The following is a 22763-nucleotide window of genomic DNA, read 5'->3' on the forward strand; positions in this document are numbered from 1 at the left end:
CAGGTCTGATCTGATCTGGTCTGGACCAGTCTAGACCTGCCCCAGGTCGGCCTCAGTCCATCAGATCTGTCCATGTCAGCTTCCTCTCTGGTCTCCATGGCAACATGTCTCCAAGGCTTCATGGGCAGAAGTCAGGACTTTGAGTCCGATCTGAACTGAGCAACATCTGGATCATCATCATGCACATAAACCCCCCCACAACAGTCCACAGTGACGCGGACTCACACACTGTATCCAATATGACATTTAATTTAAACTGTGTCTGACTGAATTGTTTGTTTTGTGTTGCTGTGTGGCTCCACATATGAAGACAAACACACATGAAGGAGTTAACAGTAAACAGGCCTTTTGTGTGTGTCTGTGTGTAGATGTGTGTGTGCGATAAGGTCTCCAGCCTGCAGGTTGTTCCAGGGCTTCAATAAAAGGACAGCAGATGCTCACAATTACAGACACACACACACAGGTCAGAGGGTGTATCATTTCAGTGTTCATTGTGGAAATGTGTGTGTGTGTGTGTGTCTCCATATTGTCTGTTTGTGTCATTATCAGAATGAAAGCGAGGAAACATCCTCCTCCTCCCTTCGCTCCTTCCCTTGCCCCCTCTCTCTCTCTCCTCCCTCAGGTCAGACATATAGTCGTTCGGCCAGCAGCTGGAGGAAGAAGAAGATCTGCACTCGTCCAGGTAGGACGTACCTGCTGGGCTTTAATTTTGTTGAATGATTAGAGTTTGATTTATTCATTTTTTCTTTGAAGGTTTCAATCAGCTGTTTCTTGAATGTTGTTTTTTATTTTTTCCATGTTTACATGTTCAGCTTTGATTTTCTCAGATGTTTCTTTTTTTAATTTATTTCCAGAAATGTCCTCATTTTAATTTGATATTTTTTTCCCAATTTAATTTGAACTTACTTCAAATCTTTTTTTGTTAAATTTTTTTTTTAATTTTATATTTTTTCATGCTTATATTTTAGATTCCTTTTATTCCTATTAAACATTTTTTCCATTGTTTATCCACAATGTAAGTCTTTAAAAGCATTCAGTCCAGTCAGATAATGTGTGTGTGTGTGTGTGTGTGTGTGCGTAACATGTTTTATATTTAAATATGAACATTTTTTTTGTTTCTGCATTGAACAAAAGCCTCTAAATTACATTTCACATCAATTTTCCACCAAACAGAGGGAGCGAGGGAGAGAGGTGGAGTAAACAAGATGACAGAGATAAGAGAATAAAAGGTGTGTGCGTGTGTTTAACCATGTTAGTGAGGCAGGACAGAGACTCTAAACCAATCAGCAGTCAGCGCAGACGGACAGGAAACAGCTCACCTGCACACTAATGAGGACAACTCCAAACAGGAAGTTAGCTTAGCATAGAGACTGGAAACAGAGGGGACAATTAGCCAAACACATCTGTCTGTTGGCTAAATTATTAAGCTGGGGATGGACCGGGGGGCGTGGTTATAGTGGGAGTGATGGACTGTACCACCCAATCAGTATACAGTACAGAGTGGGTCAGCCCCTCCCCTCACTCTTTCTCAGCTCCGCCTTCTCCTTCAGATATGGTTTCTAAAACCAAGATGGCCGACAGACGTGCGTGTGTGTACGCTGTTAAATGAGCAGAAGAAGAACCCAGACCACGTCTGGACCCAAGGCTGCCTGGAGTCTGATAACAACAACAACAACAACGACAACAACACATGTTTATTAAAGATCAGCTCAGACTCAACACAGACGCACAACCATGTTAGTGTGTTGAACTCAGGTTCAACATCAAAATCACAAACCGGTCTGAGAGTTCAGGACGTCAACCTTTAATGTGTTGAATTCATAAGACCAGTTGATGCTACGGTGTGTGTCTGTGTGTGTCTGTGTGTGTCTGTGTGTGTCTGTGTGCAGACATGGTGTGGCTCCATCAGAGTCGTGGTTCTCCCAGACTCGTCCTCGTGGTTGTGTGTGTAGCTCTGCTGCTCGACAACATGCTGCTCACTGTGGTCGGTGAGTACACACAGTCACAGACACAGACACACACAGTCACACACAGTTACACAGAGACAAACACAGACACACACAGTCACATAGAGACAAACACAGACACACACAGTCACACAGAGACAAACACAGACACACATTCACACACAGAGACACACACAGACACACACAGACACACAGAGACAAACACAGACACACACAGTCACACAGAGACAAACACAGACACACATTCACACACAGAGACACACACAGACACACAGTCACACAGAGACAAACACAGACACACACACTCACACAGAGACAAACACACACACACACACACACACATACACACACAGACACACACAGTCACACAGAGACACACACAGACACACACAGTCACACACAGACACACACAGACACACAGAGACACACAGAGACAAACACAGACACACACAGTCACACAGAGACAAACACAGACACACATTCACACACAGAGACACACACAGACACACAGTCACACAGAGACAAACACAGACACACACACACACACACACACACAGACACACACAGTCACACAGAGACACACACAGACACACACAGTCACACAGACACACACAGACACACAGAGACAAACACAGACACACACTCACACACAGAGACACACACAGACACACAGTCACACAGAGACACACACAGACACACAGAGACAAACACAGTCACACACAGTCACACAGACACACACAGTCACACAGACACACACAGACACACAGAGACAAACACAGTCACACACAGTCACACAGACACACACAGTCACACAGACACACACAGACACACAGAGACAAACACAGTCACACACAGTCACACAGACACACACAGTCACACAGACACACACAGACACACAGAGACAAACACAGACACACACACGACCTCTGGACCTCGACCTTTAAAGCGGTTGTCTCAGATCAGATGTGTCAGTTCAGTTTTGTGTTTTTGCAGCTTTAATGACGAGAGTTTGAATCTTAGCTATAAATTTGATGTGACTGTTTGTTCGTTATGAGTGAACTGATTAAACTGATAAAATTAAAGGTTGCAGGAAAAATTCACTCTAACTTTGAACCAGTGAAGTAAGCTCCGCCTCCTCCTACAGTTCCCATCATCCCAACATTCCTGTATGCGATGGATCATCCCAGCCCGGTGCCTCCCACCCCCCAGCCCAGCCGCCGCCCTGCTCCGCCCCCCTACTTTGACAACGCCACCTACAGTCTGCAGGAAGTCCAGACTGAGACGACCCCTGACCCTGAGTCCACAAACCAGACCACCACAGACCTGCAGGTCAACCAGACCAGCAGCGCCACGGTGAGCGACCTTTTGATCACCATCAGTGTTCAATAATCAATAACTGTGCCATTATTTTCCTCACTGAGGCGGCTGGTTGTGTCTCCTTGCCCCCCCAGCTCCCCCCCTGTTCTCAGGACAGTCTCTTCCTGGAAGAAGAAAATGTCCGAGTTGGTTTGTTGTTTGCGTCTAAAGCTCTTGTCCAATTATTGGTCAACCCGTTTGTTGGTCCGCTGACCAACAGGTGAGTGGGAGGAGCCACGGATCCTTTCTGTTCGGACTAAGTAGTTACTGATTATTGATGATTGGTTGTTGGTTGTCTCTCTGTCTGTAGAATTGGATATCACATCCCGATGTTTGCTGGATTCATCATCCTGTTTGTGTCGACCATCAGTGAGTCACAAACACAAGACGCACAATCACAGCAGTGTGTTTCCTGTAAAGTCTGACTGTGTGTGTGTGTCAGTGTTTGCGTTTTCAGGGACATATGCTCTGCTGTTCTTCGCTCGCTCTCTGCAGGGAATCGGCTCGTCTTTCTCCTCTGTGGCAGGTCCACACTTTAACACACACACACAAATCTGTAGTCTACCTGTGTGTCACAGCCCATTGTGTGTCTGTGCGTGTAGGTCTGGGTATGTTGGCCAGTGTGTACACTGATGACGAGGAGCGAGGCATCGCCATGGGGATCGCACTGGGAGGATTAGCTATGGGCGTACTGAGTGAGACACACACACACACACACTATTTCTATGGCAAACTGCACATGTGTATCTGTAATTGTGTGTTTCCTGTGTGTGTTGTGTGTCAGTCGGAGCTCCCTTTGGCAGTGTGATGTACGACTTTGTGGGGAAGAGCGCCCCCTTTCTGATCCTTGCCTTCCTGGCTGTGTTTGATGGAGGTAAGACCAGAATGGTCCAGGTCTGCCTGTGGACGGACTGCCAAAATAAAAGCTTGACGCAGAGTGTGAGTCTGTGTGTGTTTGTGTGTTGCAGCATTGCAGCTCTGCATCCTGCAGCCATCAAAGATCTCTCCTGGGGTGAGTCCACTTTCAGATCCTGGTCCTGATCTGGTTTGGTTGTGTGTTCTGATTGGCTCGTGTTTCAGAGCGTGGAGGGGACGCCCCTGCTGACCCTGTTAAAGGACCCCTACATCCTCATCAGTGCCGGTGAGATGGCCGCTCCCTTTTGACCCGTTGGCTGTCATTGGCTCCAGCTCCTGTCAATCATTCAGAGTCCGCTCCCTTTCTGTGTTTGTGTCTGCAGGGTCGCTGTGCTTCGCCAACATGGGCGTGGCTATCCTGGAGCCCACGCTGCCCATCTGGATGATGCAGACCATGTGCTCCCCCAAATGGCAGCTTGGTACGATCCGCTTTTTGTGTGTGTTTGTAATTGTAGTTGTGTGTCTCGTTACAGTGTGACACTTCCTCGGACTGACAGGTGTGTGATGTGTTGCAGGTATGGCCTTCTTACCCGCCAGCGTCTCCTACCTGATTGGAACAAACCTGTTTGGGGTCCTGGCCAATAAGATGGGAAGGTCAGTGTGTGTGTGTGTGTGTGTGTTTGCTGCATTCATTCAGGAAGAAGTTTAATCATCAGATCAACAGATTACCTGAGTCCTGTTCAGACCTGATCCTGGAGGTTTCTGGGAAACCTGCAGACAGACAGGTGGCTGATGGGTATTTTGTGTCTCCAGGTGGCTCTGCTCCATGTTGGGGATGTTCATTGTCGGCATCAGTCTGTTGTGTGTAAGTAGGACACTCGTCCACACGCCCAGATATCCACCCCCTCGTCGATTAACCACCCATGTGTGTTCCAGGTTCCTTTCGCCACCAGTATCTACGGTCTGATTGGTCCAAATGGCGGTCTGGGCTTTGCAATAGGTGAAGATCACTGACTGATCGGTTATTGATTATTGAGGGGGCGTGGCTCTGACTGTGGGCTGATGGGTGTGTGATCTGCAGGGATGGTGGACTCCTCCATGATGGCCATCATGGGTTACCTGGTTGACATCCGCCACGCCTCCGTTTATGGAAGCGTGTACGCCATTGCTGATGTGGCGCTGTGTATGGGCTTCGCTATAGGTAACACACACACAGCTGTTTGACGTGTCCCTGACTTCCTGCTTTGAGGAGGGTGTCACTGAGCATGTGCAGTCCCAGTGACTGACCCTGTGTTCTTTTATTTTGACACTCACTCACCCAGGAAGTTACTACACCAAGTCAGTTTCTTGCAGGACTTTAGTTTATGATTATGCATTTAACACTGAGACTTCCTGTGACATCACAACCTCAAACAACAGCCACATTTAGTCCTCTGTTGTTCCAGGTCCGTCCACCGGCGGTGCTCTGGTGCAGGCCGTGGGTTTCCCCTGTCTCATGGTCTTCATTGGTGTGATCAACATCCTGTACGCTCCGCTCTGCTTCCTGTTACGTAACCCAGCCATCCGAGAGGAAAAAATGGTAAATGGGCAGGAAGGTGATCAGGTCTGAGGGGGTCAGGGGTCAGGGGTCAGGTCTGAATTTCATTAAGGACAGATGGGTTCAGTCTCACTCAGACCAGCGGGCAGCTGCTCCAGAAAATAACAACACACACAAACACACACGCACACCGTGATCACAGGGCCTGACAGATCAACAGGAGGTGTGTGCGTGTGTGTGATGTTGAAGCCAAAGTGTGCGTAAACTCATCACAGTGATCTAAGATCAGAAGCGTCTGCTTCAAAGTAAAGAGGAAACTTTTATACTTAATAAGCCCCAATATCCATAAACTGTGTGTGTGTGTCTGTGTGTGTGTTTTGCAGGCCATCATCGACCAGAAGTGTGTGATGCACAGAAAAAACTACAACACACAGAGGGAGAGCCGAGAGTTTCCTCTGAGCGACTACAGTGAAGAAGAAGAGACAGAAGAGTGACACACACACACATGCACACAGTCCATCTAGTTGATGTGGTCTCCATGTTTCACCTTATCATCACTTCCTGTTGTCACACTAAGGTCAGTCCTGCTTCTTAAAGGGCCAGCGTCTTTCATTTTGTTGGATAGCATTGTGACAAAGCAACGTAACTGCTTAATTCTTCTTCATTAGTGAACACAAAATGTTTGGATCATCTGAACAAATGAACAGCTGTTACAACATCTACTTCTCCTTAATGGTCCTGAGTGTGTGTGTGTTTGTGTGTGTGTGTGTGGGGGGTTCGTTAAAGTGAAGATGGAGGATTTTGTCTTAGCATAACCAGCTATCCTTGTTGCCTAGCAACCTTGAGAACAGGCATGCATCCTCAGGGGAACTCTGTGTTTTTTAGGTTGTTGATTAACAGTCTGATCCAGCTTTAAAAGTACATTTTATTTTGTGGTAAAATTGGTTAAAGTCAGTTTGAAATCTGAAATCTTGAAATCAATTAATTTTCAGGTGAAAAAGTGAAATGTTTTATCATTCATCATTTTAAATTATTTGATTATTTGAAGGGAATTTGACTTAAATTGAAGCAATTTCTGTGTAAATGTGTGTTTATTTAATGAATATTAATTCTTCAGTCTGAAAAATTTTGACATGTGAAACTGAACCAAACTCTGTATCTGACCTTTGACCTTTGTTGCCATTAAACCTGCTGTAGCTCTTGTTGACCTGTTCTGTCTGTGGCTCCAGCTTCTTATCTGCTGTTTCATTTCCTGTGATGATGCAATTGTTGGCTGCGGGAAACAGAAACTCTTTCAGATGGAAAAGTCAACAGGAAGTGAATGAAGCTCTCAGATTTTTCTGAATCAAGGATTATTTATTCACGTCCTTGTGACATCGAGTTTTTTCTAGGCTAAATAACTCACTTAGCAACATGCTAAGCTGTGGTTCACATTAACACTGAGATAAAACTGATAGTGAATATACCTGCTGGCTTTGGCCTTATGCTAGCTTTAATTAAATCCTGAGCTAAAATATAAATCAGATCTGGACTAAAATGAGCTAACAAAATGACTTAGCTAACATCAGCTGTGAGCTAACATCTATGAATGAAGCAACTTCATCACTCAGTCACACAATTTCAATTTGATCGAATGGAGGATTTAAACAAATTGTTGTTTTGTGTGTGTGTGTGCGTGCGTGTGCGCGAGTCGATGACATGTCCTGACAGCAGCTTCCTCCTGCTTTGAAACCTGAATAAACAGCCTGTCAGTGGAAACCATGTTAATCTGCCTCATCAAAGGTGGTGAGGTCTTTGTGTTTCACCTCTGATGTGGTCGTTTCTGTGTAAACGAGTCGGAAACACTCGACTCCGTCACTGCTGGAAAACAACAAGACAAGCTCTCCCTCCAAAAGTATCTGTGGGCTTTTAATCTGCCACTAATGTCCCCACAAACACTGAGGCTGTCTGGCAGTTGGTCACGTTCACATGTTGATTCTTTGATCTGTCAACACGTGTGAACACGTTGTTTTGTGTGTTTTGTTTGTGAACACTGAGCCTCATCAAATTTTTACTTTTAATAACAGACTACACCTGTTTATTAAAAATGTTTCCTTTTACCACAGTGAGTCTGTTTGGTCCAAATAACAACTATTTCAGTAATAATGAACAATAAAAGTGTAAACCTCTGGGGTGCGTCTGTCTGCTGTTGCTCTGTTGTGTACTTGCTTCATGATGTAAATTTAACATACAGTTGATCCGCATTCAGTTTTTTGTTTGAACCTCAGATAATTTTTCTCAGAGCTCAGTTCCGGTGTAGGAACCTTCGTGCTGAGTTTGTACCCGGCCGGACACATTCTCTAAACACACATTGTCTTCCGGTAAAATGGCCGCAGCTTTCTGTCGGTGAACGGCGTTAATTTAAAGATGATTTTCACTTAAAATGAAATAAAGGACCCAAAGAGAACAGACTTGGTTCGGGTAAGTCTCCGCTTCCGGTTACATGTTTTTATGAATTCATTACAGCCCCTTCAAAATAAGAGTGGCTCATTTCAGCAGGACGAACACACAAAATGTTGTTTTGTGTGACGTCAAACGTTTTTGACCTTAGAGAAACAACAGATCCAGTTCTAAAGAAAGAGTTTCAGTCCTGATCTTGAGGTCCGGCCCCGGGCTAGGACCTGGTTCTGGTTCTGAGGACCGGTGGAGACCAGAATCTGAGCTCAGGAGGAGGCGTGAAAAATGACTGTTCACCTTTCCTCCATCATGTCCGATCTCTCCCTCCCTCCTTCCTTCCTTCCCTCTTTCTCTCCCTCCCTTCTTCCTTCCTTCCCTCTTTCTCTCCCTCCCTCTTTCCTTCTTTCCTGCCTTCCTTTGTTTCTTCTTTCTCTCCCTCCCTCCATCCCTCCTTCCTTCCTTTCCTCTCTCCTTCCTTCCTTCCCTCCCTCTTTCCTTCCTTCCTTCCTCCCTCCTTCCTTCCCTCTTTCTCTCCCTCCCTTCTTCCTTCCTTCCCTCTTTCTCTCCCTCCCTCTTTCCTTCTTTCCTTCCTTCCTTTGTTTCTTCTTTCTCTCCCTCCCTCCCTTCCTTCCTTCCCTCCCTCTTTCCTTCCTTCCCTCTTTCTCTCCCTCCCTCCCTTCCTTCCTTCCTTCCTCCCTCCCTCCTTCCTTCCCTCTTTCTCTCCCTCCCTCCCTCCCTCCCTCCTTCCTTCCTTTCCTCCCTCCTTCCTTCCTTCCCTCCCTCTTTCCTTCCTTCCTTCCTCCCTCCTTCCTTCCCTTTCTCTCCCTCCCTTCTTCCTTCCTTCCCTCTTTCTCTCCCTTCCTCCCTCCCTCCTTCCTTTCTTTCCTCCCTCTTTCCTTCCTTCCTTCCTCCCTCCTTCCTTCCCTCTTTCTCTCCCTCCCTTCTTCCTTCCTTCCCTCTCTCTCTCCCTCTCTTCCTCTTTCCTTCCTTCCTCCCCTCTCTCCCTTCCTTTCCTTCACCACAGGATGGAGCTTTCATCTTTGCTTCAGGAGCTTCATCTGTCCTCCACAGAGAAGCTCCTCCCCTCTTCTCTTCCTCCAATCACAGAACTCCTGCCTCAGCTGCAGAAGAATCTGATTGGTGCTTCCTCAGACTCAGAAACCAGCTCCCTGATTGGTCAAGTGGTGCAGCTCTTTCAAACAGCTGATCCTGATTGGCTGTTCTCATCAGCTTCAGCCAATGAAGAAGGTGGGGTGGAGCTTCAGTTGGCCTACAGATCTCTGACAGATGCTCTGGTTGGTTGTGCTGCTCTGCCATTGTGCGAGGACGACGTCAGCTCTCTGCCAGCTGCGGCCTATCAGAGCGTCCCGAACCAAGTCGTCACAGTGTGCTCTGCCCTCGTAGCCCTGCTAAGAACTCTGGAAAACAGGAAGTGCACTGGTGTGCTGCAGACCGTGGCGCCGTCTGTGTGCGTGTTCGCTGTAACTCATTTCCAGGTGAGTGTGGTGGGAAAACATCAAGATAAAAGTCGAGCCGATGTTAATGCTTCTCTGTGGTTTCAGGATCAGGTCTGGACCACCTCCTCCTCCAGGGCAGCAGCTCAGAGCCTGCAGGAGGCGCTGCTGAGGGCAGGGAGTTGGACAGACTCTGCCCACTTCTTGATGGGGGACAGGAGGGGACAGGAGGGAGAGGAAGGAATACTGGGAGGGGTCCTGGACGTCCTGCAGCCGCAAATCAGCAAGTGAGAACGTTTCTGAGAAGATTCAAAGTTAAGTTTGTCTGGTTTTAACCCTGTGTGTGTCTGTGTGTGTCTTTGTATCTATTTGAATTGTAGGGAGTCATGGCAGCATTGTGAAGCAGCGAAGTTCGTGTTTGTTTGGACCCTTCTGCAGGTCAGTGTGACATCATCAGATAAATCACATGACCACAGGAAGCACACGGTTTCCATGCCAAAGTGATGTAAACATCACAGATGTGGATCTGCTGGATCCAGATCTCAGCAGGTCCTGGTCCTCACACTTTCATCATGTTTTACACAGGTGACTCGTCCATCCCTCTCTCCTCACCTGCCCCGCATCCTGCCTCCCTCCCTCCTCCTCACTGACCACTACAGACCAGAGAACTGCATGCTGGGAGTTCGCTGTCTGCACCACATCATCATCAACACGGTAAACACACAAAGATTCATCATTAAAACACAGATAATTCCCTTTAATAAACACTGTGTGTATCCAGGCCGCTGCTGATCTCCGTCAGTTCAACAGAGCTGAAGTTCTCTACCAGGCATTGTTCAAACACCTGTACACAACCGAGGCTGCTGTCATCCAGGTAGAACACACAGTGACACACACACAGACACACACAGACACACCATACTCATGGAATGTCTCTTTGTCCCAGCTGGTCTTGTCCTGTCTCTTAGACCTGTTGCTGGTGCTGGAAACACCGCCGTCCTCCCTCGCCCCCTCCTCTGCCCGCAGGAAGCCCTGTCGCCATGACGACGTATTACGTCTGGTCCTGACCAACATGGAGGCGGAGCATAAGGTGGCACTTCGCTACGTCTATGCATCAGCCCTGCCACCCTTCATCGACAGGTGAGTCTGATGATGATGATGATGAAGAACTGTGATTGGTTGTCAGGGATACTGTTCAGACTTTGGTTGCCATAGTGATAAGTGTCTCCGCTTTAGTCAGAGGTGCATTTGATTCATGTGTATGATGCAGGATGGGTGTGACCGTGTGCAGACACCTGCGGCGGCTGGAGCGGGTGGTGCTGGGATATCTGGAGATCAGAGAGCCACCTGAGGAGAAGACCAGACTAAAGATCCTGGAGGTCCTGCAGAAAACCATCAGAGCAGCCTGGCCCAGGTCAGACACACACAGACAGAGAAAGAGGAACGCACAAACATGTTTCTTGTGTTTTGGTGCCTTCCCTCATCATCACCGGTGTAATCATGGCGGACTGCGTCCTCAGGATGGAGCAGCGGGTCAACATGTTGCTTCGCTGCTTGCTTCGGCTGCTGGTGGACGTGTCGGAGGACTCGGAGCTCAGAGTCGGTGTCAGACAGAAGGTGATGAGCCACGCCAGCCTGTGTATCAAACTGCTGGACCACTGCACACACGGACAAGTACAGGTGTGTTCACTCACCTGACACTCAGCTGTCGAACACTCACCCGGCACTCACCTGTCTCTCTCTTTCTCAGCCCCTCCTCCAGCAGCTTGACAGCAGCTGTTGTGGCCCTGAGGTGCTGCGTTGCCTAGCAACTGTTACAGAGAGGTGATGCTGCACACCTTGACCAGCTGGATGTCTGACTGTAACAGAGCAGGTGCTGCTGTTGGTGTTTAGTGTCAGAGACTTTTATTTCGGAAGGTCAGCAGTATCACTTCCTGTCTGCTGTGGGACTGTTTTTAGCAGTGTATTAATCAGCACCTGAGGCTGGAGTGACATCATCATCGTCATCATCAGGTGTTCATTGTGTTTGTTTTCACTGACAGCTAGTCAGAGATGATGTGTTCACAGACTCTAGGAATATTCATTTTGTGTTGTTTATCCGTTTGGTTGCGATGTCACAGTTCAATCGGTTTATTTGTCCAGTATTGTGTATGAAGATCCTGGTACTAGTCCTGGTCCTGGTCCTGATGTTTGGTTCCTGGGGTCTCGTGCTGGGCTTGTCCAGATCTGAGCTCCATGTTCGTGAGCAGAGAGTCCAGCTGATCCAGTCTGAGCCTCAGGCCTGTCAGGGTCTCCTCAGTCTCCAGTTGTCTCAGGTTCTCCTGCTGGTTCCACAGCCTGAGCCGAAGTCGAGCCTGAGGACAAGCAGAGACCAGCATGAGGGATCAGCCTCAGGAGACACCAAACAGGAGAGAGCTAACCAGAGACAGATGGGACTTCCATGATCAGTAAAAAATGAATTTGATGAACTCAGAGTCATCATTTGGTTCTTCTTCTGTTTTCTGAGGTAAAGGAAAAATAAAGTGTTGTCACCTTCAGTCGATCTTCTTCCTGAGTTCTCTCTGTAGCTCTGTCCGCCACCTCTCCTCCTGAAAATACACCTGTGATCTACCTGTCCACAAGGGCAAGAACTACTGCCCTGACATGTCTGACCTGAGAAGAGCCTGGATTCTTTAGGAAGGTCTGGAGCATGTGCCACCGAGATAAGACGAAGAAAATGGATGTATGTTTTTAAATCATGTCTTCTTCAGCCTCCTGTCTCATATTCAGTGTTTCCTGTGCTGGTCTGATGTCTGTGGAACTCTTGAGTTCCTCTAATCTGAACAAGCAGTTTGATGGATGGATGGATTTGTGTGTCTGGTTCCCGATCAGACTGGGTCCCACAGGACTCACCTCCGTGTTGATGGGCGAGCTCAGACGGACTGTGGACAAGTAGAAAGACTCGTCCTCCTCTGACTCTGCCTCTGTGCTGTGACCCTACACACACACACACACACACACACACACACACACACACACACACAGCTATTTTTTGTCCCATTTAAATTCTTCTGTGTCACCACAGGGATGAATAATAAAGTTATATTATTGATCAGAAACTTTAATCTGTTGAATTTTTCTTCACCTGCTCTTCAAGCAGATCATCACATTTCTTCTGAGGCCCCGCCTCCATCTGATTGAGCCCCTCCTCGCTCATGTGACCCTCCCTCTGCTGTTTTAGCTCCTCCCCTGATCAGAAAGATTTATGAGTTAATGTCAACTCCAGCAGGAAGTGAGTTTGGAGGAAACGGAATGACTTCAATGTCGACTGACCGAGGAAGCTGAGCTGCAGCTGTTGCTTGTCCAGATGGCGCCCCCTGTCCTCCAATCGGCAGACTGCAGCTTTAATGTCCTTCAGTACCTGAGACAGAGATAGAGGGACAGACGGGAAGGGGGAGCAGAGTTGGTGCTCAGCTGCTTGATTTATTCAGCTGCTCAAAGTCATCAGTACCTGTCGCAACTGCAGCTCGTCCTCCAGCTGTGTCTGCGTCTGCGTCCTCTGCCTGGACACACTCAGCTCCTGATACACACAAACACACAGTTCATAATACACAGACACACACACCTCCTACACACTGACAGATTGTGTTTGACCTCCTCCAGAGTCTGAAGCTCCTTCTTCTTCTTCTCCACTCGCTCACTGAGCTCAGACAGAAGCTCAGAGCTCTCTGTAACACAGACATCAGAAGATCCTGAGACCCTGAACACATCACCGTGAAGACTAACCGATGACACTGTCCAAACTGTGTTATGTTGTGTGCATTACTCACACCTTTGAGCTGTTCCTGATTGGCTGCTGTTTCTCTGACAACTTGTTGGTTGAGGAGGTGGGCGTAGCTGAGCTGCTCCTTCTGTTTAGCAAGCTCCGCCTCCCCTGCTGACAGACACCTGACACACACGCACACAAACATTTTTATATTTGCATTATCAATCATCAGCTGTTTGTAACTGTTCTCAATGTCCCAATATGTCTCTCTGTGACTCCACTGTCTTGTCAACACCTTCAGACAGTGTGTGTACCGTTGTGCGTGCGTCCTTCTGGCCTCCAGGTGTTTACACTGCTCCTTCAGGCTGCTCTTCTCCTCCCTCCTCCTGCTCAGCTCCTCCTGCAGAGCCCCCCCCCCCCATCTGTTAGTCTGTATCTATGACTGGGTAAAGGGTCGCTCAGCTCTGACTCCGCCCCCTGACTCCCAGCTCATCCAACTATGGACAAAGAACTTTTGAGACACTCTGATTGGCTGTGACATCACCCACTGCGGCCAATAGGAGCGCCACTGTCAAACGTCACTATCAAAATAGGAGCTGATTGTCTAGTTGAAGGAGACATTTTGACCAACCTGTGTCTCTGTTTGCAGCATCGTTGTGTTTTGGAGACAAAGCTCTGCCTCTTTTCTGTGGGACTCCACTTCCTGTTGCAGGCCAGCCAGCTCTTTCCTCTTCCTCTCAACTTCATCCTGCAATCTGTCCATTTCATCCATTTTCCTGTCCAGTTCCTGCTGCTGCGTCTCCACCATGTCCTTCCTCTTCTTCACCTCGTCCTGTATCCTGTTCAACTCGTCCCTCTTCCTGTCCGCTTTGTCCTTTGTCCTGTCCAGTTCGTCCTTCTTCTTCTGCAGCTGCTGGAGAGTCTGGGTGTGTTTGTTTTTAGTTTCCTGCAGCACCTGCTGCTCGCCCAGAAGCTCCTGAAGAACCTGCTTCAGCTCTGGAGTCAGACACAGAGGACAGGCATCTTATGAAGACTTAAATCTTTCGTTTACGTTTTTAGATTCATCAACTTTTGTGGGCAGCACAGTGTTTAGCTCTGCTGCCCCACAACAGGAGGTCCTGATTCAGTTCACGGCCTGGAGCCTCCAAACACATCCTGGTGTCATTGGTGACTAAACGGTCCGTAGGTCTGTCCAGGCTGACCCCGCCCCTCGCCCAGAGTGAGCTGGGATTGGCTCCAGAACCCCCCATGATCCGGAAACAGATCAGAGGAGAATATGGATGAATGAATAAATTGTGTGTGTGCTTTGTTACCTGCTCTGTGTGCGCTGACTTCAGACTGCAGTCTGAGAAGTTTCTGCTCTTCTTCTTTTAGAGCTGAGATTGTCGACATCTTCACAGTCAACATCTCCTGCTGCTCCAACAACCCCTACACACACGCACACAATTTTCAGACATGAGCTCACCACGTTTTTTTTGCTTGTTTATGTTTCTTTAGATCTTCAGTTTCTTTGTGGTTTAATAGTTTGCCTTGTAATCTTTTGTATGTTAGCTGAAATGGAGTGTCTTTCACACAAAGTTTCAGCAGAAGTAAAAGTGTTTGTTGACCAGTTTTTTCAGCTGTGTGAGACATGAGTGCCACTGAAGAATGTGGGCATCGATCCCACTACCACTCACATGCTGAGTGAGCTAATTCCCCTCTGTTGGCAAGCGAACATGCTAACCTGCTGGATTTAATACAGCGCTTTGGGAAAGGATCCATTAACATGCTTTAAAAGAAGAATAATCATTTAAAAACAATTTACGTCAATTTACACATTAAACCAGGAACATACTGGAGCTGCGTCGTTACAGCTGAGAGGGCTTAAAAAGTAAATGCATATAAAGAGTATGCCACCTCATCAAGACTTCCTCACCTTGATGGTGTTCTGTAGTTGTTCCCCCTCATGTCTGACCTCGCTTACTCTCTTCACAGCTGTTTGATGCTCGTCCGTCCTCTGAACCAGTCTCTGCTCCTGCTGCTCCACCTGCAGAGAGACATGAAGCTTCAGTGTCTCCTACTTCAAACTTCAGTCTCCCGGTGGTTTTGGATGTGGGGTCACGAGTTTACCTGACTGTTCACTAACTCCAGACACCTCTGAGCCTCCTGACAGTCTGACAGCAGACCAGATAATCTGAACACACAGATTTGTGTTAATACCGCAGACTCACAGACATCTACACAATAAAAGCCCTCAGATCTAAAACTTGTAATTTAGGAGTTTTTACTGTGGCAGTAAGTTCAGTTATAAACTATCTGTGAGCTCTGTGTCCATGATAGACATGCTAAGTGTGTTGCTAATGTCACCTGAGTGTGTTGAACTGTACCTTTGTGTAGCTGAGTGTGTCCTGAGCTGTTGGAGCTCCTGATCTCTGCTCTTCTGCGCCTCTTTCACTTCCCTCAGTGAGTTCTCCTCCTCCTGCCTCCTCCTCCTCAGATCTTCCACCTCCTCCTGCAGCTCTCTGCCACATCAGTTCACACATTAGATACACCTGATAAAGGATCAGGGCTGAGTCTGGAGGTCAAAGGTCAGCCTGGGTTTACCTGATGTGCTCTGTGGTCTCCAGCAAGTAGGTGGCGCTGTCCTGAGCGCTGTGCTGCAGGAGATCTGCCTCCCTCTGAACTGAAGTGACCTGCAAGAAGTGGGGAGTTGTCCTGAGTGCTGCAGGCACAGAGCTGTGTGTGTGCGTGTGTGTACCTGTTCTCTGGTGGTGCGTATGCAGCTCTGAGCCTCCAACAGGAGCCGGTCAGCCTGACGGAGTTCAGCACGTCTCCTCAGCAGAGTCTCCTCCACACAATCCACCTCATTGCATACCTGCATCACACTCCTGCCCCCCAAAAATAAGGTCTCCGTGTCAGATGTTTCCGGTCTCAGGTCAGTGTGGTACTGAGAAAGTGCGTTGTTTAGCGTTACTTTGATTGTGTGTTACCTGTGTGCGCTGTGTCTCAGTGTGTCTTGCACCTTCTTGGTTTCCACTTGTGGTTTCTTCTTCTTTTTCAGTCTCTCAGCTTCTCTGAGCACACACTCACACTCCAACCCCTGCTGATACAAGCACACACTGACACGTGAAATATCTGTGATCTCTCAGTGAGCTCTATGTGGACGAGGAGGGGGTCCCAGTTCAGGATCCAGATACTGACCGGCAGTGAGTGTTCAGATCCCCCAGCTGGAGGACCATAGACGGCAGCTGCAGGGGAACCACAGAGCAACCAGGCAGGTTGGACCAGGGGAGGGTGAGCTGCAGCTGGGGAAGGAGTCCCCCCCCTGGACCTCTGGTCAGTGTCACTGTCCGTCCAGTCTGCTGGACAGATGTTACATCAGAGTCTGAGGACATGAGAACATCTGAACAACCTTAAAAAGCCTCAGTCCATTTACCGGTGCCTGTGTCTGTGTGTGTCGGGGGGGCAGAGACCCAGTTACCCCCTCCTGGAGGAGGCCTGTCCTGCTGCTGCCCCCTGGCAGGAGAATTGAGGTACTGAAGCCCCAAACCAGAGTCCTGAGTCCCCTGAGAACCAAAACTCGGAACCTGAAAGCGACAAACTATGTTTTAAATTCTATGATTCTTTACATGATAAAACTTTTACAATACATACACAGACTTTTTCTTCATTTATCTTACAAAAACAAAACAACTCTACCTTTGGGATTTAAATGGATCAAGTAACAAGTAAAAATGTCTCACACTGTGTCCAGGTGCTACGTAGCAGCACTGTCCTCTGTCTCTCGTCTTTTTCTGACAGAAAACTTCAGTTTCAGACAAATGTTGACACAGAAACACGACTCAGGTCAGATGTGCATTTGATGTGAGTACCTGAGTGTGCAGCAGCTCTACGGTCTGGTTCAGAGCTCTGAGCTGTTTGATGGCTCGTCTCAACTGTTCTGCTGTCAGCTGGTCAGAGTCACACATGGACCTGCCGAGCTGCTGTAGCTTCCTGTTCAGATACCTGAGGTTCCTCTGGTGTTCTTTGCTCTGTGAATGCAGCTGGACCAACAAACAGGAAGCTTTTATGAAGCACAAACTCCTCCACCTTTAGTCTTTGGTTCTGGGTTTTGCAATTGGCTTCACATCTTAATTCATTTAACAAATTTTCATCTCAGCAGTGTATGTTAGAAATTTTACAAATTTCTGAGGCAACTTTCCAAAATAAGAGCTATGAACAGGTTTTAAGAGGACAGGAAATATATGTGGCCGAGTGCAGATCAGCTGATCCACGGTCTGACGTTTCTGTCTCAGACCTGCTGCAGCAGTGCGTCTCTCTGCTGCTGGACGTCGTGAAGCTGCAGAGCCCTCTGCTCCAGTGCTGACTCCTGCAGTATGAGCACAGATGATTTAATCTGCTGATTATTCTGTTTCTGTGGTTTCAGAGCAAAAAGATCAGAAGCAGGTTCTGGTCTGTCTGGACTGCTACTGACCAGGTTCTGTTGAATGTGTCTGTATCTGCTGCGAGACCTCTGCAGTTTGTCTCTGAACCTTTGGATGTCCTCCTTCAGCCTCCAGCCTTCAGACTCCTCATCCTGCTCCACACTTTGGGATACCCAATCCTGTTCCTGAACAACTTGGGTTTCCAGATGGGATTGTAATTGGTCTCTGCGGTCCTGCTCTTGTGCAAGCTGGGCCTGCAGCCTGGCTATCTGTTCTCGGCTGGCGTTGAGGTCTCGTTGGAGCTGCTCCCTGCTGGTCCTGTGCAGCTGCTCCATACTTTTGCACAACATGTTCTCAGGGCTTCTGTGGGTGGACAGGACCAGGTCGTCATTGGGTTTGTGGTTCATTGCTGAAATGGAGCGTCTGCTCCCCCTGTTAGAAGTTTCTGGGTCTTGGCCACAGATTCCAGGACAGTTTGAACCCTGTTCTGTCTGACTAGTGTTTTTCTGATCCCACTACCTCTCGCATGCTAAGTGTACCATTTGAGCTCAATCCCCTGTGCTACTGTGCTAACATGCTATATTTAACACAGCGTAGCTGAGCTTTGGGAAAACAAACATTTAACATGCTTTAAAAACAGATAGATAGACCTGAAAACACCTCTACCACCAAAACATCAGGGGAATATTCAGATCTTTTCCTGATAATTTCACATCCTGGATTTGCTTATGAGAATTTATGGGACACAGCCACAGCGCATTCAGAGATACAATACAGCAGCATGAGCAGTTTTTAAAGCCAGGCAACCTTTGAGTTCACCATCAACAGGTTGCACAGCTATTTGCGATCCACCAGGATGGACATAAAATCAGATATTTAGGCTTTAGGAAAAGCAGGGTGCAACTTGGAAAGATGTAACTTTCCAATAAACCCTGACAAGGATGGGATTAGAAGCCACACGTGCTGAGCACAATGGATCAGCAGCCCATCACCTTAACCACTCAGCCACCTTGTCACTGAACTTGTTAAAGCAGGGACATACTGGAGCTGAGTCATTACAGATAAATAAACCTTCAGTGAAACCTCGGCATTTGTAGCAGCTTCTGCTGGGAGGGGGTGGGGCACAATGGTTCCTGGATTCAGCCTCAGCAGTATTTCTGATTTGCTGTCGACTCACCAGAATTGAAATTAAAAGTTTTTTCCTTTGCTAAAGTTTTGTGGAGAATGTGGGCATCGAGCTCACTGCCACTTGCATGCCAAGCAAGCGCTCTACCATTTGAGCTAACTCCCCTCTGAGGAACTATCCTACAGTTTGTGGGTCAAAGGTCATCACCTCCCTCTGTCTATGATGTAGTGACTTATTTAAGAGGTGTGGCTATTGTCTGACTGACAGACTGTACCACCGAATTCACAGGCAGAAACCTCAAGCAGAACCAGGCTCGGGAGGCGGCATCTGCCTCGACCGTTTGGGTAGAGAGAGAGAGAGCGACTGATGACGCTGATGAGGGTTAAATCAGTCAGATGAAATCATATCAGGACTGCAGTACGGGTACCTGTCCTCGTCCTGAGCCTCCTGAGGATCCAACAAGGCTGCTGCTGCTGCTTGGTCTTCATACAGAGCGCTGTTCTGGTCCAGCTGGGCCTGAAGTCTGTGGACAATCTGCTGAAGAGATAACTTTTCATCCTACAACCACACACACGCACAACAACAACAAAAAAACAAAACGTATGAGGAGTCATAATTCACTTGAAGTTTCGTTCTTTTGTTTTATGAGTGATGGCTGAAGATTTTCCACCATCATCTTCATCACACAGTGGAACATGTGATGTCTTTTACATATGTTGTGTGATGTCATCAGCATCCTGTCTGTGGTCTGCTGTCTCATGATTTTCTCATCAAGGATTTGACCATTTGTGGTCATGTTTAGGGGCGGGGCTTGAGGGAAAACATCATGTATTAGAGTCTCAGGTCATGATAACTTGTGCCTGGTCTTCCTGGTCTTTGGTTTCTGGTCCCTGTCCTCTGGTCTCCCTAGCCTCTCTGCTCTCTGGCCCTTGGTTTCTGGCATCTGGACTCTGTGGTGTCTCCAGGTCTTGGGGTGAATCTCTCACTTGTTGTGAGTCAATGGTCAACTGCAGCTGTTTGTCACACGCACACACACAGATGTACAAATTCAGCAGGTAAAGCTCACACCAGCAGTCTGATGTTGTGTTACCTGAAGCGCTGCCTCCACCTGTCTGTCTCTCAGAGCTGGAACTTCCACCTGCAGCAGAGACAGGGACAAACTCAGACCTCAGGCTCAACATACATCAGTAACAACATGAACAGACCTGACTGAGTGTCCTAACCGTGTCCTCCAGCCGTCCGCAGTGTCTCTGAGTGTCCTCCAGCCGTCCGCAGTGTCTCTGATTGTCCTCCAGCTGTCCGCATTGTCTCTGAGTGTCGTCCAGCTGTCCGCAGTGTCTCTGAGTGTCCTCCAGCCGTCCGCAGTGTCTCTGATTGTCCTCCAGCCGTCCGCAGTGTCTCTGAGTGTCCTCCAGCCGTCCGCAGTGTCTCTGATTGTCCTCCAGCCGTCCGCAGTGTCTCTGAGTGTCCTCCAGCCGTCCGCAGTGTCTCTGAGTGTCCTCCAGCCGTCCGCATTGTCTCTGAGTGTCGTCCAGCCGTCCGCAGTGTCTCTGAGTGTCCTCCAGCCGTACGCAGTGTCTCTGAGTGTCCTCCAGCTGTCCGCATTGTCTCTGAGTGTCGTCCAGCTGTCCGCAGTGTCTCTGAGTGTCCTCCAGGTGACGTTTCAGATTCTGGTTTTCATCTTGCAAACTGTGAACTTGCTGTTGAGTTCGACGAGCCTGAAACATGGAAACAACATGTGTCACACGCACACAGACACACACAGACACACACAGACACACTGGATCTCTGGCTGAACAGCCAACATGTCCTCCCAGCAGTGATGTCAAAGTGGACTGACAACAGTTAGACTGTGGGGACAGGGTCAGTAAAGTACTAATGACGATCAAATGTCCACCTGCTCTCTGAGTCCTCTCAGATATTCCTGAAGGCTGAAGATGATTCCCTCCAAATCCCGCTGAAGAACTTCATTCACCAAGATCTGACCTGGAGGAGGAGAGAAGGAAACAAACAAATCCTATTTTTAGAATAAATAATATCCTCATTACAAATTATGGTTTGATGGTTTTCTTCGTCCTGTGTTCAAACATCAGAAACTACTGACTGATTGAACACAAGAGAAGCCAAATGGATGATCATATATAATCAGGTAATAATTCAGTTCAGCAGCTGTTTTTTCTGCTGGTCATCATAGTTTGTTCCAGTTCAAACCCACATCTTCTCCAGTTAAGATCCATCCCAGAATGCATTGTGCACTAAACAGGAACTGTAGTAGAAATTCTAAAATTCTAAGTTCACACTTGAGAAAGTTGAGAAACGACTGGTTTGTTCGCCGGAGCCACAGCCTGACAAAGGCTCTGCGATTGGTTGGTGGCCTCCGCACCGTCAGTCAGCTGTTGCTCCAGCTCTTTAATCTCCTGCGTCTCCATGGCAATGCGTGTCAGCATGTCGTCAAGGCGACCCTCCACCTCGCCATGCCTGCTGCTCATCGTGTCAGACAGCTGTTGACAAATGCACGTGGTCACATGGGCCTGAGGGAGACAAGAGCCAATCAGGGAGGGACACATTGTTCTAATCAGTTCTAATTTACTGATGATCAGATTTATTTATATGGTGCTAAGTTGATTTTTGATAAACTGATTTCCTGTCTAGAGTGAACCCCTCCGTTGTCCAATAACAGTATACATTATGATTAGATGGTGAAATTTCACAGTTGACATAAACTCTGTGGAAGCCAACAGAGCTGGCAGCAGTGAGTCTCAGCATCAACCTCACCTCCTTCTGTTTGTGTTTGAATAAAAAGCAGTGAAAGATTGGTCTTCACAGGTCAGGAGAGTCAAAAGCTTAGTGGAGAATGCGGGCATCGATCCCGCTACCTCTCGCATGCTAAGCGAGCGCTCTACCATTTGAGCTAATTCCCCTCTGAAGGGGGGTGATGGGTCTGTTCTCTCTTAGAGATCTCCATCTTGTCATTATTTGGTTTGAATCTAACCAGTTCCAGTTCTTGGTCTCCTTACATGTCAAACCAACCTGCCTTGATCTGACTGCTTATCTTCATTTCACTTTTCCTCCCTTCAGACATGTTGTTGTACTCACAGTCAGCAGTCTAATTCTTCCACTCCAGAGACCAGCAGGGGCTGCTGGGAAAAATCTGCATGCCGTCCTCCCTCCTCTGGTCTGTCAGCTCCCCTTAAAAAAACAACCCCCCATTGTCTCTGCCCCCCCCCTTCACCTCCTATTTGTCCTCCTCTGGTCTCCAGTTTGTTTTTCTCTCCTCCGTCTCATTTTTCCAGGACAAACTTCTCCTGATGTCGTCTCTGTGTGTCTTTGAATCCACACAGGAAACTATTCTCTCAGCCAATCACACTGTCCTGCACAGTGACAGGTTTCCTGCTGTCCAATGGGTGTGAAGAAGCACAAGGGAAGCCCAAGCCTACAGCAGGGAGGGGTTAGCACTGCCGCTCCAGTTTCTCTGAACATGATTCACACAAACACACGAGCTGTCTGCCCCTTTCCTGCTAATTCCCCTGATTGTTTATGTCAGTAAAGACTATATATTAAACTGAACTTCTGCTGAGTCCTGACATGTAAAGAACTTTTTAAAAAAGCAACATTATCAGAAAAAAAACCAATAGGGCTAAAAATCCAGAGAAAAGTAATTCAGAGTGAATGTGGCTTAAATCACTGGATTTATGTTTAGTTTAGCTAGTTTATCATTTAAATATAATTAGAATCATTAGGTATATTTATTATATGTATTATTTTATATATTTAGAACATTTTTTTAATCCACATTTACTTCTCAAGCTCTCCCAGCTGTAACAACTCAGCTCCGCTATGTTCCTGGTTTAACATGTAAACTGATGAGGTGGCTGCTGTGCTCT

At 47.6% G+C, this 22763-nt stretch overlaps 3 protein-coding genes and 1 non-coding gene across 14 annotated transcripts; 2 read left to right on the forward strand and 2 right to left on the reverse strand.

The window, feature by feature from the left end:
- The first annotated feature begins 563 nt into the window (after nt 1–563).
- Nucleotides 564–6921, forward strand: LOC115048299 (chromaffin granule amine transporter-like). The gene is made up of 17 exons (XM_029509665.1): nt 564–682; nt 1890–1988; nt 3112–3320; nt 3419–3543; nt 3634–3692; nt 3766–3849; nt 3926–4018; nt 4108–4197; nt 4292–4335; nt 4404–4464; nt 4562–4657; nt 4754–4832; nt 4992–5043; nt 5115–5178; nt 5260–5379; nt 5624–5757; nt 6099–6921. The coding sequence occupies exons 2-17, from the start codon at nt 1892–1894 to the stop codon at nt 6207–6209; spliced, it is 1518 nt and encodes a 505-aa protein (XP_029365525.1). The 5' UTR covers nt 564–682; nt 1890–1891; the 3' UTR covers nt 6210–6921.
- Nucleotides 6922–8066: 1145 nt separating this feature from the next.
- On the forward strand, nt 8067–12147 carry LOC115048294 (TELO2-interacting protein 2-like). 5 transcript variants are annotated; one of them, XM_029509654.1, is made up of 10 exons: nt 8067–8175; nt 9176–9647; nt 9714–9892; nt 9986–10043; nt 10191–10319; nt 10387–10479; nt 10552–10745; nt 10876–11019; nt 11126–11285; nt 11356–12147. In XM_029509654.1, the coding sequence occupies exons 2-10, from the start codon at nt 9177–9179 to the stop codon at nt 11431–11433; spliced, it is 1506 nt and encodes a 501-aa protein (XP_029365514.1). In that variant the 5' UTR covers nt 8067–8175; nt 9176; the 3' UTR covers nt 11434–12147. The 5 variants fall into 5 exon arrangements, with proteins under 5 accessions (XP_029365514.1, XP_029365513.1, XP_029365512.1 ...); XM_029509653.1 differs by having other exon boundaries at nt 10387–10745; XM_029509652.1 differs by having other exon boundaries at nt 10387–10745; nt 10876–11285.
- On the reverse strand, nt 10348–22087 carry LOC115048285 (centriolin-like). Of its 7 annotated transcripts, none has more exons than XM_029509630.1 (28): nt 21976–22087; nt 21263–21410; nt 20777–20865; nt 20103–20597; nt 19970–20017; nt 19307–19437; nt 17804–18113; nt 17627–17698; nt 17202–17372; nt 17073–17123; nt 16766–16916; nt 16531–16691; nt 16320–16432; nt 16088–16217; nt 15934–16022; nt 15717–15851; nt 15460–15523; nt 15266–15376; nt 14664–14778; nt 13982–14346; nt 13665–13750; nt 13417–13532; nt 13239–13312; nt 13096–13164; nt 12918–13005; nt 12730–12833; nt 12498–12581; nt 10348–11959 (listed from the first exon to the last, which is right to left on the reverse strand). In XM_029509630.1, the coding sequence occupies exons 2-28, from the start codon at nt 21366–21368 to the stop codon at nt 11771–11773; spliced, it is 3717 nt and encodes a 1238-aa protein (XP_029365490.1). In that variant the 5' UTR covers nt 21369–21410; nt 21976–22087; the 3' UTR covers nt 10348–11770. The 7 variants fall into 7 exon arrangements, 6 of the variants coding, with proteins under 6 accessions (XP_029365490.1, XP_029365489.1, XP_029365488.1 ...); XM_029509629.1 differs by having other exon boundaries at nt 16531–16688; nt 17804–18116; XM_029509628.1 differs by having other exon boundaries at nt 16320–16429; nt 17804–18116.
- trnaa-agc (transfer RNA alanine (anticodon AGC)) lies at nt 21728–21800 on the reverse strand. Its single transcript has one exon. It is a non-coding gene; the product is annotated as a tRNA-Ala (tRNA).
- Nucleotides 22088–22763: the final 676 nt, after the last annotated feature.

This window comes from Echeneis naucrates, chromosome 9, assembly GCF_900963305.1.
Source record: "Echeneis naucrates chromosome 9, fEcheNa1.1, whole genome shotgun sequence".
Classification (NCBI taxonomy): Eukaryota; Metazoa; Chordata; class Actinopteri; order Carangiformes; family Echeneidae; genus Echeneis; species Echeneis naucrates.

Excerpts from the sequence above, each read along its gene's own strand:
- LOC115048285 (XM_029509627.1), bottom strand. The coding sequence starts at position 21,368 with ATGAGCAGCAGGCATGGCGAGGTGGAGGGTCGCCTTGACGACATGCTG. Across the intron at positions 20,018-20,102 it reads GCGGACGGCTGGAGGACACG|GTGGAAGTTCCAGCTCTGAG; the intron begins GTTAGGACACTC and ends TCTCTGCTGCAG. Across the intron at positions 17,699-17,803 it reads GACACATTCAACAGAACCTG|GAGTCAGCACTGGAGCAGAG; the intron begins GTCAGTAGCAGT and ends CTCATACTGCAG.
- LOC115048294 (XM_029509650.1), top strand. The coding sequence starts at position 9,177 with ATGGAGCTTTCATCTTTGCTTCAGGAGCTTCATCTGTCCTCCACAGAG. Across the intron at positions 9,648-9,713 it reads TCGCTGTAACTCATTTCCAG|GATCAGGTCTGGACCACCTC; the intron begins GTGAGTGTGGTG and ends CTGTGGTTTCAG. Across the intron at positions 10,320-10,386 it reads ACCACATCATCATCAACACG|GCCGCTGCTGATCTCCGTCA; the intron begins GTAAACACACAA and ends GTGTGTATCCAG.
- LOC115048299 (XM_029509665.1), top strand. The coding sequence starts at position 1,892 with ATGGTGTGGCTCCATCAGAGTCGTGGTTCTCCCAGACTCGTCCTCGTG. Across the intron at positions 3,850-3,925 it reads GTCTTTCTCCTCTGTGGCAG|GTCTGGGTATGTTGGCCAGT; the intron begins GTCCACACTTTA and ends CTGTGCGTGTAG. Across the intron at positions 4,465-4,561 it reads CTACATCCTCATCAGTGCCG|GGTCGCTGTGCTTCGCCAAC; the intron begins GTGAGATGGCCG and ends TTGTGTCTGCAG.